Source organism: Thermobia domestica, chromosome 17 (assembly GCF_964235325.1).
Source record: "Thermobia domestica chromosome 17, izTheDome1.hap1.1, whole genome shotgun sequence".
In the NCBI taxonomy this organism is placed as follows: domain Eukaryota; kingdom Metazoa; phylum Arthropoda; class Insecta; order Zygentoma; family Lepismatidae; genus Thermobia; species Thermobia domestica.
In genome coordinates, this window is record NC_137470.1 from 173,891,628 (window position 1) to 173,909,720 (window position 18,093).

Consider the following 18,093-nt stretch of genomic DNA (forward strand, 5'->3'; position numbering starts at 1 on the left):
AAGTTCCGGCGTGCCTATAGACTAAATTTATCAAGGAATATTGGCCGCATTCCTTACAAGTGTATAGGTTTCCTAGAGATTTCATGCAACAAAAGAGTAAATATTAAGACTGGGTCAAAAGAACACAAGAGATAGTCTCGAGAAGACAAAGAAACTGTATCAGGTTTATCAAAGCATCTACAACGGTACATGGTTTTGAAATTTTACACCATGCTATATAAAATCGAATGCATAAATATCGAAAGAAATGCATATGAATCATGTTGCAGAAGGGAAAAAAAAAAAAATCCAGCGCCGAACATTGACGAAGGAAATCTTCATACAGTTGGAAAGGTGTTATTACCAGTTACATCAACAAAAAAGTAAATACATAAAATAATAAAAAAATAAGGTTTTATTTGTTAGTCACACGTAATACCCTCTCAACTCCATTAATTAAATTTTGAGGTTTACGTGGTTACAAAAAATAAGAAAGTAGTTTCACCTGGCTACATTGTGAACAATGAATTAAGCTAGTCTATTGAGTGATTATGACGGACTAGTCTATTGAGTGTTCTGATTAAGGAGAATCCATTGGAAAGAAAACATAAACTCCAATAAGAAATATTGTAAGCAAATGAAGCTAGGGCACTAACATTAGCGCTATATAGATATAAAACATTATATCTATTAGTGCAATCTATAACATACTGAAATATTTTCATAAATACCAATAAAATTTAAGCAATATTAATTAATTACCAATGTTGGGACAAAAAAAAAGTTCATGTGCAAAAGGTCTTAAACCATTGTGTGGTCCTGAGGATGAGTGACCAAGATTCCAGTCGAAATATTGGGGGAAAGATTGGACTTTTATTGGATTGATGAGCTTTACAAGGTGAGTAGTTTGAGGTATTACAATGTGTTCCATATGCTCGATAAGTAATTGAGTATTTTTAGATTCAACGTCAGAGAAGAACCAAACTATTACAGGTAGATGTTCGCTAATGCAGCTGCTACGTGAATATTTATGTTCAATGCTAATATATATATAAAATACACAGAATGGGCGCAAAGTCCTTTCTCCATATTCACATATTCTTCACATATGTTTTAAGTAAGTTCTTGTCAGATATCGTGTTTGGATTTTCAATTGATACCAACATTTTTACATTGAAACAAATAGCAAGCGACTGTTTTTTGCCATAGAACTGGAAAACAAATGATTGTTCAATTGGAAACACGCTAGTAGCTGGAATCACATAGACCAATGTTTCTCAAAGTGTGGGTCGTGACCCATTGGTGGGTCCCGGCCCGCTTTTTGATGGGTCACGAGAAGTTTCTCCCTTTAATTATCAACATTTTATTTTGATGCAGAAACATATGTTGTGAAGTATTATTCAGAAAATGAAAATTGAAAGTGTCTGTTAATGAAGTGAAGAGTAAGTGGTTACTCAGAGCCCTGTTTTGTTGTAAAGTCATAGAGATGCTGGGTCAGGATGGAAAGAGAATGGGTGAGTGATGGGGTAGGGCATTGCGTCGGAACTAGTGTTAGTTCTGTGTTACCGTTCTATGGAAACAACTTTAACCCTCTTTGCGCATGCGTACAATTTCATGTGACAAATACAGTTATTGAGAAAAAAATTTACATTACACTTGCTTCATCGTCACCGACTGGCGTTCTTGTACCGACAGGACCACTATATTCATAAATTTGCATTACAATTTAACTTGAAAGTAAGATATTTACGGTAGATATGAAAGCAACCAACTAAATTTTGCTTTATTAAGATGTAAGCGTCGAACTCCACTTTGTAACATTCGTGGTCGCTCGGGGTGTTTACAACACCCCGAGATAAATTTCATTTCAATCACTTATACGGACTGTTATTGAACGAACTGGAATTAGAGATATGAGTTATAAAATTTAACTGTTTTGAAATACACCACCATTACGTAGAATGTCAATGTGTGTATGAAGAAAAGTAGGTGGGCCACAAAATACTTTTTATTATTTAATGTGGGTCGCAGTAACAAGAAGTTTGAGAACCACTGACATAGACAGTTGTGCCAATTGTACTTGTAGTTAGGTTAGCAACTCTGTGTTCTTAGTCAATTCTGACTAAGCAGGTACTTTGAACAATAAAGTGATAGCATTTTTAAATATACTATACTCTTATGTTCAGTGTAGTTGCACATCTGCTAAACATGATTTTCTAGTTGCAAGATAGAGAATTTTTTTCTCTATTGTTTTAATCGAATCGTTTGTGTTAAAAATACTTCATCAGAGGTCTCTTTTAGGCTAGGCTTGTCTTTTTTCCTGTACGTAGAACAGTAGAAGCAGTATCCAAAGAATATCATGTTATTAGTGCCTATAGACCACTTACATTGTTAGTATTAATACGTACAGAAGAATTGCTAAAGTGTTAGTCCTTTCATAAAGAAATCTCCGTAAGAAAATTTTCTACATAAAGAACCAGTTTAATGTGTTTACATGTGTTTACAAAACGATTCAATCTTTATGTGAATGACTTAACCTGAAACAAAACCACAGACTATGTGACCAGTGGGGAACTGATTTCTCAGAAAAGTATTTTTGTTCAGGAAATTAACAACTTCCCCTTGATTTCTTCCAAAGTAACAAATTTATTGTGACGTTCTTTAAAAGAACACATTAGTCAGGTGAAACAAAAAAAGGTACATTACAGTACTATCATTCTGGTAGCAGATACTTGCAGTTATGTGAAAATACCTCATTTTTGTGAAGAATATCTCACTGAAACGGATTTTAATGATTTCCTGTAAAACGCAGAGTGGTGAAGCATTTGCATGCCTATAATCGCTTATGTCACATAGAATTATCAAACTTATCTCGATTTCTACATATTTCTAGTTACGCGACAAGAACCTTGTTACCTGATGTTATTGTATTGTTCCTTCTTCAGACAATGTGAATTCTACTCCATATTCCATCGATTCATGTGGATCGTCATCTTCCAAAGTGGGAAGTGAGACCATGTCTTCTCAAGAGCCCGCCGTTACTATAATGATTCCAGAAGAGTTCGGTAAGTTGAGCCTTTTTTCTTATTTTTCCATGAAATATGAAATTAATAATTGAAAGTAGTAACGCAGAAATTGTGTTTTAAAATTCAGTTTTGATATTAAGAAGTATATGATTCAATCAAAGGGTAAAGTATTATAATTATGTAAATTTAGTTTCATATTTATATTAGTGAGCGAGCGCCTATTTTGAAGCGAGCGATCGCCCATTTTCCCTCTTGACTAATTTCAATTCCAAACTATAAGAGTAAAGTTTCTAGTCTTCAACGAAACACAGTGCATTTTATAAGAATCTGGTTGTTTTTTAATAAATTTTAACTGAAAATATGTTATATAATATTAAATTAACAATTTAAAGTAGTAACGCAGAAATTGTGTTTTAAAATTCAGTTTTGATATCCTAATTCTATCCTATTCTATCCTGATCTTAATTCTAAATATATATAAAATTACATGAACTCACTGACATAAAATAAGGGGTACTTCCAGTTCACGTGGAAAGTTGAAATTTGGTATGATTGTAGATTTTAGGGACAAACCGATAGGAAAATTGGCAAAGTGAATAGTTTTAATTTTTAGGGGGTCTAAAGGGGAGATGAAGAAATTCCCTATGTTATTTAAATGATCTTTTTTTTTTTTTTTTTTTTTTTTTAACATATAATCTCATATTTTAGGTACTTGAGTTCGGAATACAATCTTGAAATTGGGTATGCTTGTACCTTTGCTACAGGATTATTTATCAAAATCACTAAAGCTTCCAACTTTAGAGTAGTTTTATGCGGAACTGAAAAATTTTTCCCATGTTATTTTTATGGGAAATCTACATGCTAAACTATTTAGGCAGTTCGTGTAGGGTTGCTATGATGAAATTTGACATGATTGCATCCTTCGCGGAGTAACACATAGGAACATTGACAACAGTGAATATTTTTAGATTTTAGGGGGTCTAAAAGGGGAATGAAAAATCTTCATGTTATTTAAATGGGCTTTTTCTTGGGATACAAAATCTTATCTTTAGGTAGTTGAAATAAAAAAAAAAAAAAAAAAATTAAAAAACTTGAAATTCGGTAGAATTGTGGGTGTAAGGGGTGCAAGGCCGTAGGCCAAGCAAACACGGTGGTCTGGGAGCGGAGCCAATAGCTAGCCAAGACTAGTTACGAAGTATATGATTGAATCAAAAGTCGAAATATTATGTGTAAATTTAGTTTCATGTTTATATTAGTGAGCTCTATAACAGATCTTACCTTGTATGCTGTGAGAGTGAAAGAAGGAAACGTAATAACTTATAAGGAAGAGCGGTAACGTACACCCTATCGTGGAACTATCTGTTAAGGATAACAGCTCTTCCAGAAGCAAAGGTCATAGGTGAATTGGGATTCCTCTTTATTGCCCCGTTCGTTACTATTAATTAATCGAGGTGTAGATTTAATAGTAGATGGAACATTAAGTTACTTAATATTAGATTTCGAATGGCTCCCATTTATTATTATTATTATTATTATTATTATTATTATTATTTTGATAGACTTCTGTTTGGCTGGATAGTTCATGCCAGATCATTGGCACCTCGACATGCATAGCTCGAATTTTGTTGCGATTCACCTATTTGAGATTAGAATAGCGAATTGTAAAGCATTCATGTGAAGCCCACATTTGTTTTCAATACTAGCTGTAGTAAACTTGTTTTAACATTCTCTTAGACATGGACGCCGATCATCCACAGTGTATAGCTCATTTAGCAAATATTGTTTGACGAATTTACAAAAACGCGGCATGGACCTTTTCATTGCCGTGAAAACTACGATTGAAACTCCCTCAGTTGACTACCTGTCAGAATCAAAACCAAAAGTTAAGATTTGGAGTTTTCAGATAACACCCTCCCAGCTATAGAGTTACTAAAGTGACCACTAGAGGCATAAATCTCTCTGTAACGGTCTTGCCCTTTCAACCGCAGTGCAAGTGAAATATGTTCGCTCATTAATCATGATGTAAAACAGCCATGTGCAAAAACCGGCCCCCGGGCCGACTCAAGACCGCTGAACCTTTTCATCTGATTCGCATGATACGCTATTGAAAATGCGTTTATTAGGTAACCTCTTAAATTGTACTATTTTTTTTTTCAATCCTTATCGCGCAGTGTAAAACTTATTCAGATTGATTCAGAACATGAAAGGTCAAGACTCCCATTAAAATAATAATAGATTTTTTCTGCTTTTCGTCAGTAAATATTTTTGTTACTATTATAACAGTTTTTGTGTTCCTATGATGTTAGTGCAAAATGAATGAGTTTCTCTATTGAATATGGTATTCTTGTGAAAATGTTACACATTGTCTCATGCGCCCCTGTACGCCACTAAGTCCTCTGTACTTGGCCCAGCTCCTGTTCCAACTTGCACATGCCTGATGTAAAATAATATGCACTAAGAAATATGCATCAAACAGCGTCTTTGATATACAGGGTGTCCGGAATGGGACTGACGGTTTTTAAAAATATATACATTTAATATGGACAGAGATACAGAAGAAGAAAACCATTCATATTGAAAGAAAACTCAAAAAGTTTTGTTCAGCAAATTTTCATACTTGAATAACTACCGGTGACGGCGATAAAAATGGAGTCGTCAGTCGAAAAGGTGCAACGCGTGTGGTGGTTTGCAGAGACAAAAAGTGTTGTTCAAGTTCAACGAAACTTTCGACATGTTTACCACAAGCATCCTCCATCACGCAACAGTATCCAGGCGTGGAAGGATCAATTTTTATCAACGGGGAGTGTATGAAACAACACAGCGGTGGTAAATCGCGAATGTCAGAAGAAAATATGGAAGCAATAAGAGAGTGTTTTTCACGTAGCCCGAGGAAGTCAATTCGCACAGCGAACAAGAAATTTGCAATTCCAAAGTCAACAGTGCACGATGTGGTACACAAACGATTACGATTACGTTAAGAAGAACCGTGTTAGTAATGCGATTGCTTCAATAACACCTCAGATGTTACAGAATACGTGGAGAGAGGTTGAGTTCAGGCTAGATATTATAAGAGTTACAAATAGAGCTCACGTGAAGTTACACTGTTAGAATGACTTGTAAGACCAAATAAACTTTTTGAGTTCTCCTTTAAAATACATGATTTTTTTTTCTTCTGTATCTCTAACCATATTAAAACTATACACTTTTAAAAACCGTCAGTACCATTCCGGACACCTCCCCGCCTGGGCACCACCCTGCCCTACTCTTGAATGCCCATGTTTTAGTTGATTGATTCTTGGACTTTAACATTTTTCTCCAGCTCTGAACCCATAAGAGATGGAAGCCCTTGCTACAGTGGAATCCGAAACACTACTCGGCTTAGGCAAGCATTCTACCATGGATCAAAGTCGTAATCAAACTCGGAGTTTCCTCGTGGCTATATGGTTAACATATACGTCTTTGGCGTAGGAGACTCGGGTTCGATTCCTAGTAGGAGGTCATGTGGTTCGAATTCTACATTAAGCTGTAGGTCTACATCTTATATATTTTCGCTACTGACAGAGACGCTAAACTCAAATCCAATCGTAACCGAACGCCTTGGCCACTTCACTCCAAGATGAATATATCCAACTACTATGCGGACTTTAATGCATTATTGTATCATTCTTGAGTAACAGTTGTATCATTCTTGAGTAAGAAATATATTCGTAGGTTGGTTTCACGCCTGTTAGCAATAATGATCTCGATATTAATTTATATCAAATGAAAAATACAGCCTTAGAATCTAATGTACAATTACGAATCACTCGTTTATTCAAAATATATTGTGTAAAGGACTAATTGTAAATAGTGACAGGGTGTCTATCGGTGACAAAAGTCACGAAATCAGAAATCGGCCATGAAAGTCAAGAAAAAGTCAGGAAATTTAGCTTTTCGGTCACAATTTTTATAACTGTAGAAATGTAAGTAGCGATTGAAAAATCTTGTTCTCTGAAACGTCGAATTTCACCTCCAAAAATGTCTAAGATCATTTTAGACGCTACCAAATCGCAAGCAAAGCACATTTCTATCGCATGGATGAAACTTCGGGCTAATTCGCACCCAGATTCGCTCTTGAGAATGCTACCAAATTTTATGATTTGATAAAGAAAAGGTCACGGAAAAGTCACGAAATTTCATTTTGGAATTTTAGTAGACACCCTGAGTGGTGATTTCAGGGGTGGCCCTGGATGGAAATTCTGCCCCCAAAGCAAAAAAAAAAAAAAAAAAAAAAAATCGAGATATTTCTCAGTTCCGACTCAGCAAGGGTGACCTGTATCCTTGCAGTCCTAGTTTTGTCCCCTGTTTATTTCGAGTTCATCTCCGAGGGAAACCTGAAATCATTACCGATTCTACGTGCTAAAGAGAAAAAGAGGCAACTTATGTAATAAGCCTCTTCCAATCAAGGATATGAACGCAAAAATTCAAGTTAATGTTTTAAGAAATATCACCAGTAACATTTTTGTACTCAAAATGAGCAGTCACTTGATAGTTTCCTGGAAACCATGTATATTCATTAATCAAATTTGTAGTTTCAGAACCACTCATGTGTGTATATATATATTAATCAAACCTGTTATTAATCCTCCCAATCAATCATATCGGGAGAGCCCTTTCTTCATAAACTCCCCTCCCAACTTTATGATGACAGCCAAGATCCCAAAGTACTTATTTGGTTAACATGCATCAAGGTATTTTCTTTGTCAGTATTCGTAATAACGAAATTACGAGTGAGTACATTATAATTCTTATGTGCTACTTGCGCTTATTTCAACCAAATAATTATTTTTTTAAAACAAAATAGAATTACTATTTAGGAGCGGAAGCATTGTTAATATGCAGAACTCTTTTCGGAACTCTACTACATAATAGAAATCATTATTTGTAAAGGGATATTATCCTACTCAACCTCCAAGTAATTTGCATATTAAGCTTAGAATATTTGGGACAATTATAACTAATGTTAAATGACACTCCTTTAATTATTATTTCTTTTACTTATTAGAAGTACGTATTTTATATAATTAATTAATTTATAATTTGACATATTTCGCGTAGGCACAACATATTTCGGTCAAAGACAATTATTATTTCTTCGTTTTATCAAGAGTAACCGCGCAACTGATATTAAGTCTGAATAAGTTATTTTAATATCCAGGTAGCAATAACGTTTATCATACGAGGTGTACAGATACCTGAAATATTCATTATGTCTTTAAATCATTTGTTCTCTGTCTTTATGTGCATAGTTTTTGTAAGTTCAATTTCAAATAGCTGTTGTAATGAATTTATAAAAAGTATAAAAACCCGCATTATTTCACACTCCGAAAATATTATGATCTTTTAATCCAGTAATAGTACTATGTTTGTTTTTAAATAATACATATAAGTAAGTTCTTGTGAGAAATCTTGTTCGGATTTTCGCGTGATACCATCACTTACACATTGAAACAAATATCAGGTGAATGCTGTTTGCCGTAGAACTGGAAAACAGATGACTATTAAATTGGCAACGCGTTAATAGCTGGCATCACATAGATAATTGCACCAATTGTGCTTGTAGTGATTAGTTTAGCAACTCTGTGTACTTTGACAATTCTGACTAAGCTGTTACTTCGAACAATAAAGCGAAAACATTCTTAAATTAACCCTTATAGTCTATGCAGTTGCACATTTGGGGTCGATCCAGGCCCCCGCCAAGTTAACTTTGTGATGGACAAACACCGTGTGCATGGGTTTTCTCGGGATTTTCCCGTTTCCTCCCACTTTCTTCATTCCACCATTTCACTCATTTCTCATCATCACCTTCTCCTTTAGCCTAGCCGGTATAATCGTGGAACGTAAAACTCAAAGATTTCATTTCATTTCAGTTGCTCATCTACTAAATACGATTTTCTAGTTGCAAGATAGAAAAACTTGTTGGTCTATTGTCTTAATCGAATTTCTTGTACGACGTTTGTGTTAAAAATGCTTCATCAGAGGTCTCTTTTACGCTAGGCTTGTCTTTTTTCCTGTACGTAGAACAGTAGAAGCAGTATCCAAAGAATGTCATGTTATTAGTGCCTATAGACCACTTACATTGTTAGTATTAATACGTACAGAAGAATTGCTGAAGTGTTAGTCCTTTCATAAAGAAATCTCCGTAAGAAAATTTTCTACATAAAGAACCGGTTTAATGTGTTTACATGTGTTTACAAAACGATTCAATCTTTATTTGAATGACTTAATCTGAAACAAAACCACAGATCATGTGACCAGTGGGGAACTGATTTCTCAGAAAAGTATTTTTGTTCAGGAAATTAGCAACTTCCCCTTGATTTTTTCCTAAGTAACAAATTTATTGTGACGTTCTTTAAAAGAACACATTAGTCAGCTGAAACAAATAAAAGGTACATTACAGTACCATCATTCTGGTAGCAGATACTTGCAGTTATGTGAAAATACGTCCTTTTTGTAAAGAATATCTCACTGAAACGAATTTTAATGATTTCCTGTAAAACGCAGAGTGGTGAAGCATTTGCATGCCTATAATCGCTTATATCACATATAATTATCAAACTTATCTCGATTTCTACATAATTTTTAGTCACGCGACAAGAACCTTGTTACCTGATGTTTTTGTATTACTTGTTCTTCAGACAACGTGAATTCTACTCCATATTCCATCGATTCATGTGGATCATCATCTTCCAAAGTGGGAAGTGAGACCATGTCTTCTCAACAGTCTGCCATTACTCTAACGATTCCAGAAGAGTTCAGTAAGTTGAGCATTTTTTCTAATTTTGCGGGAAATATGAAATTAATAATTGAAAGTAGTAACGCAGAAATTGTGTTTTAAAATTCAGTTTTGATATTAAGAAGTATATGATTCAATCAAAGGGTGAAATACTATATGTAAATTTAGTTTCATATTTATATTAGTGAGCTCTGTAACAGATCGTACCTTCACAATGAAAGAAAAATAAAATAATAATTTATAAGAGAGAGCATTGTGTGTATTGTTGAAGCGAGCGATCGTCCATTTTCCCTCTTGACTAATTTCAATTCCAAACTATGAGTAAAGTTTCTAATCTTCAACGAAACACAGTGGTTTTTATAAGCATCTGGTTGTTTTTAATAAATTTTAATTAAAAATTTGTTATATAATATAGGAGGGGACGGATTTCCTCATTATTTACTCATTGCAAGTCCCAAGAAATTCAGACAATTGGAAATCCTCAGGAAAAAGTACGACATATAGGAGTCTTTTTTTATTTTATTTTTTTTATTACGAAAGTTGCTACAGAACAGTTTTTAAAGCATAGGGGAGAGAGGGAATTGAGTTCTCATATTTGACGGACGTCAATTCGACGCAGAGTGGTTTATGTGAAAACGTCCTTGAACTAACACATGCACCTTTGTTTCTGGTACTAAACATTGTGTTCGTATATTTTCTCGGGTTCTCCATTTTCCTTCCACACTTTCATTCTACTAACTCTTTCACTTTTATTAATGATATGTCTTCTGCAGCCTAAAGGGCATGATCGGGGACGGTAAACTACAGATTTCATTTCCAACTTTCCACATATTATTTAATATTTTATTTCAGTAGAGTGTAAGGAAGTGGTATCTGAATGTGGATGTTTTTATATTTCTGCTAGCCTAGCCTCACAGGCTTCAAAGATCCTACCTACATATTCATTCTTCATATTTTTCCTGCAGGAGATCTTTTACTTCCTAAACCACTTAAGCCGTATTTGCAAGTGATAGAGCAGCCTCAATCCAAGTATAGATTTCGCTATCGATCAGAGATAACGCATGGCTCTCATGGAACTCTCATGGCGGAGGACTCTTGTACTCTGATAAAGAAATATCCATCTGTAAAGGTAAGCGAGAAATTGGTTAACTTGCCTTTTCCGTATATTTTACTATAATGTAGGATTTTATAGCCCATTTAATATTATTTGTTTAACCTTTCTAGACCTGCCAGGGATTTGAACGAAATCTTATAGACTCGCACGTTGGCGGTCCTGATGACCTCCTAATTATCACAGATTCAGATTGATACATTATTGGAGAGCTTATAGAACACAATTTCAATGAGGTAACACATGTGCAGTTCCCACTCTATTCGTTGAAGAAGAAACAAAAAGTGCTTAAAATATGAAAAGAATATAATTTGGGGGACCTGGAAACCCTGGAAGTCACCCTACGCTTACAAAATGATGTTAATGTGTAGGCAACACAGTTGTAACATTAATATAGAAAGTAGTAGCCATTGCTGCAGTGCAAAGCGAGATAAAAATTTTGAACGAAATTTCTCTGAAAACGCCTTGTATATCATTTTCGAAGAGCTGTTGCCCTGGTGACACCCCTAATTATCACTGAGTCATGTCACATCATGTACAGCAACAATAATTGTGCTTGTAGATCAATTCAGTGAAAAGATACCTTGTCTTACATCGATCCGTCCTGAAATTAAATGTAATTTACTTTGAAAAACTAAAACCCGCAAAATTGGCCAACTGTGCCTCTTCTCCCCTCATATAAGAAACAAGTACATATACAGGGTATTTCCATGTAATGGACTACTTCATTGCTTCATATACCAGTTTTTAGGAATGTATCTCCAAGGGGAAAATAGCCTAAAAAAAGATGAAAAAAAAAACTTTACCCTCCCCGTCCTCTGTGGTACCTCCACACATGCGTAGAATACATATCGGCGGAAACCTTCATCCTTCTGGAGTACATTGATACCGAAGTTATCTTCCTAGCTTAATTAAGGGCTGAGTTATCCTGGTTTAAAGCCTTGACGCAGCAGTTGCGTCAATGGGCATTTAAAGATTAATGCTGTAGTGACTAGTAGCCTTGTTTGTATCTCATCAATTTAATACAATTTGTTGAGATTTGAAATGAAATTATGTTACCCTATAGATACACAGAATGTCTTAAAATAATAGAAAGTATGCACAAGAATCAACCCTAGTAGCAAGAAAGCCTTCGGCCAGTTGGCGCGTCGTTGGCTTTTGGATTTCTACGCTTGCACTTAAAACGTATATGCTTTCATACAATCTGCCTTTTGTTGTACTTGCAAGCGATGCTTTAGACCCTTCGCAGAGTGTAATAGCATTGCTGGCCGTTCATTGGCTATTGACTTGACTTTGAAACGCTTGTGTCAAGCTTGAATGGGGCATTGAATACAAGGTTGCTCCTATCTAACTTCGTTCCTATAATTCATGCTTGCACGTTTTCCAATCAAGCTTAATGCAAGCTTGCCCGACTTGCAATTCAAGCTTACAGCAATCGGTTTGCTAGTTGTCTCTGCTACTAGGGAATATAAAATGTACATATAGAATCAAACTTAGGGACAGGAAACTTAACGGAATTAAGCCGATGAGAGCGCTATTTAAAGTTGGACATTTGTGGTGAGAATACTGCAAGCTGTATTTCTGTATTTCTGTTTTTTTTTTTTTTTTTTTTTTTTTTTTTTTTTTTGTACGAGAATCCTTTACTTTTTTCCCTCAATTAGCTATAGCTTTCCAAATATCCTTACGAAGCCATTCTGCCAACATCATTCGTTCACGCAGTGATCAACATTCAAGTAGTTCGTAGAGCTCACACAGCTGTACTTTAGTGATTTCGTGGGTGCCAACATAGCAGTGCTACTAGAGCGTTGCAAAAATCAAGTACGCAGTACATATAAATTGCAATTGATTAATTTCCCTAACGGGTATTTAGCTGGTAATTTAGGGATTGGGTGGCTGTCTCTCTCTCTCTCTCTCTCTGTTCGAAAGAATATCTGGAAAACTCTAAAAGTACGGAACTGAAACAAAGGGATAAACTCAAATCGAGAATACTAAGTAATTAAAGCTTAATTAAACATTCACTCGCACACATCAGTTAATGTACAGTCATGTCCAAAATGATTGTCGCGTGTCTATAAATATGTCGTTGTAGGGATATAATTTGATAACGATTTCGCCCGGTATCTTTTATAATGTTAGTATAATTGGCAAAGACATGTATGTAGCAAATTTCCTGTCAAAAGAGCAGTAAATAAGAACAATAAAACCAAAATAAAACTTTGTTGTCCATTTAGCAACATTTTATTTTATTCATTCTAATTTTCGTATTTATAATTCTTTTCCTATGAAATTCACCACAAACATACATTTCCCGATTATACACATAGTAGTTATTAAAAGCACCCTGGAAAATCATTATCAAATTATATTCTTACAAAGGCAGTTATAGACTTGCTACAATCATTTTGGACATGAGTGTACGTGAAAAATTAAGATGTTAGCGGATGACTATGGAGCATGGAATATTCTCAGAATTGTGGCAAGTGACCTTTCAATAATGGCATCCACCACTTCTAGATTGCGTATGTATGCCTTACTGTACGCTATGAACAGCCACTCCACGTTTTCTAGAGTTCAAGATAACACATGCTGAAATTTTGTTTTTTCGGCGATTTTGGACAGCCCTAACTCTAAAACTGAGCGGTTTTCTCCACTGGCCAATATGGAAATTTTTTCATAGACTAACGTGAAGAATCACTTCTTATAGTTAGTCAAAGTAGTTAATTAAAACCTTAAAACCTTATTTATTTAATACTTATATTTAAATTACGGAATGTTAACGAATAATTCCCAAACCGAAAACCTGCACACAGATAATCAGAAGTCCACTATTGGTTTAGATTTTCTTTCCATCAGCAATAATGCAACCCATTTCAATCTTTCTACTTCTTATTCACAACAATCTTGATCTGATTAAATATTTGCTTCTGAACGAAAGACATTGTAGTGAGAATGCAACACAAAAATTTTTTTTCTTTTGAAATCATATATTGAAAGCGTTTATAGATTGAAATATGAAAATACTTCGCATACATGTTTGTTCAGAAAGCAAAGAGACTTCCAGTAGCACACTCCCCGAAAAGAATTGCGGTGGTGGGTCCAAGCTAAGCAACGCACTGGGTGGCAGTTGCGTCCGAGCTCTGACGCAGTGAGGATCACGCATGGCGCAAAAGCTGTTTATGAGTTTTTGTCACGGCAGAGTTCATGCGAACTGGGGCGCATTCGTTGGAGCAGGGCTACGCAATGAAATTTTGCTCCTGACGCTCTTCAATGAGTGGTTTGGACAAAAACGTGACCAAAGTGACAAATCTCCTGGAATCTAACCATCGTTCGCTCCATGTCTACAACGGTCTCCCGTCCGTTCTTGAACTCACAGAAAAACCGGAAAACTTGAGCCCTTGAGAAGGCGTCCTCAATGTAAGCCTTCGTGACAAAGCCAAGCGTCTCAGAAACGGTTTCGCCAAGGTAAAAGCAAAATTTAATCGTGTAACGCTACTCCAGTGAACGCTTGTTTTCTCACATTTTGTGCCGTAACAAGAACTCAAAAACTGCTTTTGCGCCACGCATGATCCTCACTGCGTCATAGCTCGGATGCCCAGTGCGTTCCTTAGCTTGGACCCTTACCACAATCGCCCAGTGGGAGTGTGCTCCTGGAAGTCTCATTACTTTCTGAACAATCCCTGTAACTCGGTTACTTTGTTTTGCGCAATGGAATACAGTGTTATTTCCGTTCCATTTAGAAGGTGTTGGTATTTAATTTGTTTATCACTAAAGGTGAAGATAATAAACAATATAGAATCTTCGTTATTTAAACAAAAATAAATAGCAAATTGTGTGTAATAATGTAATAATGAAACCTGGGTTGTTCAAAATTGCATAATTAAATATATTTATCTATAATTTTCAATCATGGTAAGAAGTATTAATATAAGTTATTGTTGCTGTAGCAATTTCATTTGATGCTTCCAACAATACAGTTTTAAGTACTAAACAAGAAAGACTCAACAATACAGTATTAAGTGCTAAGTAACAGACTGAACAATTCAATTCGGAAATGCAACAAATGCTTTAGAAGAGCAACATTTTGTTTACTTTTTTAAACAAAATTTTCTGCATTTTTTAGTTATTTGTATTTCTTCTTGCGAAATGAACAGGTTTCTAAAACAAATAGTTTCTGCCTTGGCAAAGGCCAAAAGATTTGGAGTCACAGTTCAATCACCGAAAGGTAGAAATGATTTTCGGAACACTTACTACTTCTCTCAGTTTGATTCACTCCAATCTGGCCTCAACATTGGAATTCTGACTGGTTTTTGTGGAACAATTCTTGGTCTGTATTTTGTAGGCTCAGTAAAGAATATTATGGTGAGAGCTGGTATTGCAGTGCCTGATAAGGTACCTCCAGAACGAAAACCAGAAGATAGTCACTCTTCAAGACGCTTCTGAGGATGGGTGCAAACAGTAATTGCAACTTTATAAGAATATTCGTCATGGAAGTTCAAAATTGTTCACTACGATTTTGTGTAGCTGAGTGGTCTTTCTGTTTTAATTATGTAAATGTTAATTATCAGTGTTTACAGAAAAAAACGTTGACTGAAATCCAAAGTTTTTATTGCGCATCAGTATTCAATAGTTCACTCTAATCATCTTGAAGTCTTGTTTCCCTCAAGTTCTGCAGAAATGCTAGATTTCAATAAAATTTGACGTAATACACAAATTTCTGGTGTTTTATTTCCAAATCGAATATTTAGTGAATACCTAATGAGAACCGTATTGTTTATTATATCTGCACGTAATATAAACTTTTCTTTTTAACTTTGCAGTGTCAGTAAATATGTCTAAAGTAAAATACCATTCTTTGGTTACTGAAAATATCCAAAACTCAATTATCCCTAGGTTGTAAATAAAATAAGATTTTACGAAATTCGACCTATACGAGAGAAAGGGAACTCGTTTCCTGTCGTTCATCAGATATAGAAAAACAATGGTGCAGGAAATTGAAGTGTACATTGAATAAAATGGTGTTTTGAGAAAGGCGGTTCAAGAAGGAAAGAACGGCTTGAATTTTTTTGCTATTTTCCATGCCTTCGAAGCTTCTAGTGTGGGAAGCTTAATATTTCGCACAATTTAGATCATATGCATGAAATAAAATAGGATTATACGAAATAGGATATCCTTCACTGCTCACGAGATCTCCGAATCTTCTGGCTACAGGAAATTAAAATTTTATACATTAATAGATGTGTCTAGGAATAGAAATTGATTTAACTTGATATTGGCAAACAGTGAACACCTGAACGTCAATCAATCCATGAGTGTATACTATTACACCCTGCCTATCGAATGAGTCATTGTCCAGAGCAAAAGCCGCTCAGTTCCGCTGTGATATTTGGACGAAGCAGACCGTGCTTCTGTGATCCACCGAAAACATGTTTAGTGTTAATATGGAACAGCCTAACAGTGTGAAGTTTCTTTTCAAACTGGGAAAATCCGCGACGGAAACTTACGATTTGCGAAAGGTAGTGTACGGAGGTGACTGATCACATATCCACACACACAAACAGAAATACAGTGAAACCTGTCTATGTTGGCCACCATCGGTTCCTTCGAAAAGTGGCGTACTTAGACAGGTAGCCAACTTACAGAAAATAAGTGTGATTTGTTTATTTTTAGAGTAGGATTTCTAGTATTACTTAATTGTAAAATTTTAATAAGCAGTGGCACGACAGCTACTTATAAATAATGTGTATAGAGTAATCAAAAAACTATGCAGTACTAGAAAATATTACTATAGTATGTTTAATATATGTGCATACCTTTCTCTTCCTGAAAACTAGTCTGCTACATTGGATTATTCGGATTGAAAACACAATAACACAAACAACCATGAAATAGAAGCGTATGTACGCAGTTTATTGAAATTGCTATTATAGCACACAGAGTTATTCAGATTTAAAACAAGTAAAGCCAAGTTATAAATTGAGAAATTCATATGCAATTTATATGGCTTCTTTTCAGTTGTTACTGAATGGTGGTTCATTCTAGATGTATTTGTTTTATTCTTTTTGGCAGATATGCACATTCTAATACTGTAGTTAACTACCTCTTGTCAATGAGCTAGAAGTGTTTCCCTCGGAGCAAAAGATGTTTTGAGAACATCTTGAGGGAATTCATATCTCAAAAACTCCGCTATCTTTTGACAAGCCGTCAGGTGCCAATACTTGACAATTGACATGGTTAGCTTTAACCTTGAGAATTTTCCGGAATTACTGAAACTCCCCACTGATGAGAGGAGCTGATATAGCTAATGGTTTTACCAAAACAGACAGGGTAAACAAATACGTACAACCATTTCGTGAATTCCTGTACGTGCTTTTTCTTATTCACATCTTCCTTCACCACCCCTTTATCAGGGTAGTCTTCTGGCCATTGACCTCCAAGAGCAAATCGCGCGAATCCTTGCTTCTTTTCTCCAGTCACAAATACAGAGTTAAGAAAAATAACAAAACTGTATTTTGCATGGCCAAGATACGCAGGTAAATTTATCATTATCATCATAGGATAAACATTGCTTCAGTGTGGCCAACTTTCAAGATAGACAGGTGGCCAACTTATAGAGTAGTAAGTAACGAATGTCTTATGGGAAAATGCAGGTTCAAGAAGAACTAGGCCAAGATAAGCAGGTGGCCAAGTTGACAGGTTTCACTGAAGTTCTGTGCACCGGACCCGAAGGTATCGATTCGATGTATTTTGTTAAGCAGAATCCAAATTTAGAAACCCCAAGACAATCAACAGTGTCCATTTTTATGGGCGAAAACTTTAGCGAATTTTGATACGTAAGATAGCACATACGGTTTTTGTCCATACGCATACAAATTTTTGAGTGGTTCTAACAATTTGAAGAGGGACGATAAATGATCAGAGACGACCTTGAGAAAGGGACTCACAAACATTCAAAAAGACTCGGATGCGATTCGAAACGAACGTGGCTTGAGTATCAGACTTGTTACTGAAATCACAGGAATTGACAAAGAAAGTGTTCCCTAAATTTCACATGAGAATTTTAACATGAAGAAAGTGTGTTCAAAATTGGTGCCAATGGACCACACATTGGAACAAAATGAAACTCGGGTGAACATTTGGGCTTGTGTTTTTGACAAACATTGGAAGATACCCTACATTTTTGAGAGCGAGTGATAACCTGTGAC

At 35.4% G+C, this 18,093-nt stretch overlaps 1 protein-coding gene across 6 annotated transcripts in view; it reads left to right on the plus strand.

The window, feature by feature from the left end:
• LOC145674507 (uncharacterized) overlaps positions 1 to 18,093 on the plus strand; it is a 266,730-nt gene that overhangs the window by 86,802 nt on the left and 161,835 nt on the right. For 5 of the 6 annotated variants that reach the window (XM_081744660.1, XM_081744659.1, XM_081744658.1 and 2 more), the window contains 3 exons: positions 2,925 to 3,044; positions 9,683 to 9,802; positions 10,746 to 10,909. In XM_081744660.1, coding sequence (XP_081600786.1) covers positions 2,925 to 3,044; positions 9,683 to 9,802; positions 10,746 to 10,909 — 404 coding nt within the window. The remainder of the gene's footprint in view (positions 1 to 2,924; positions 3,045 to 9,682; positions 9,803 to 10,745; positions 10,910 to 18,093) is intronic. The other variant, XM_081744664.1, reaches the window with a different exon arrangement.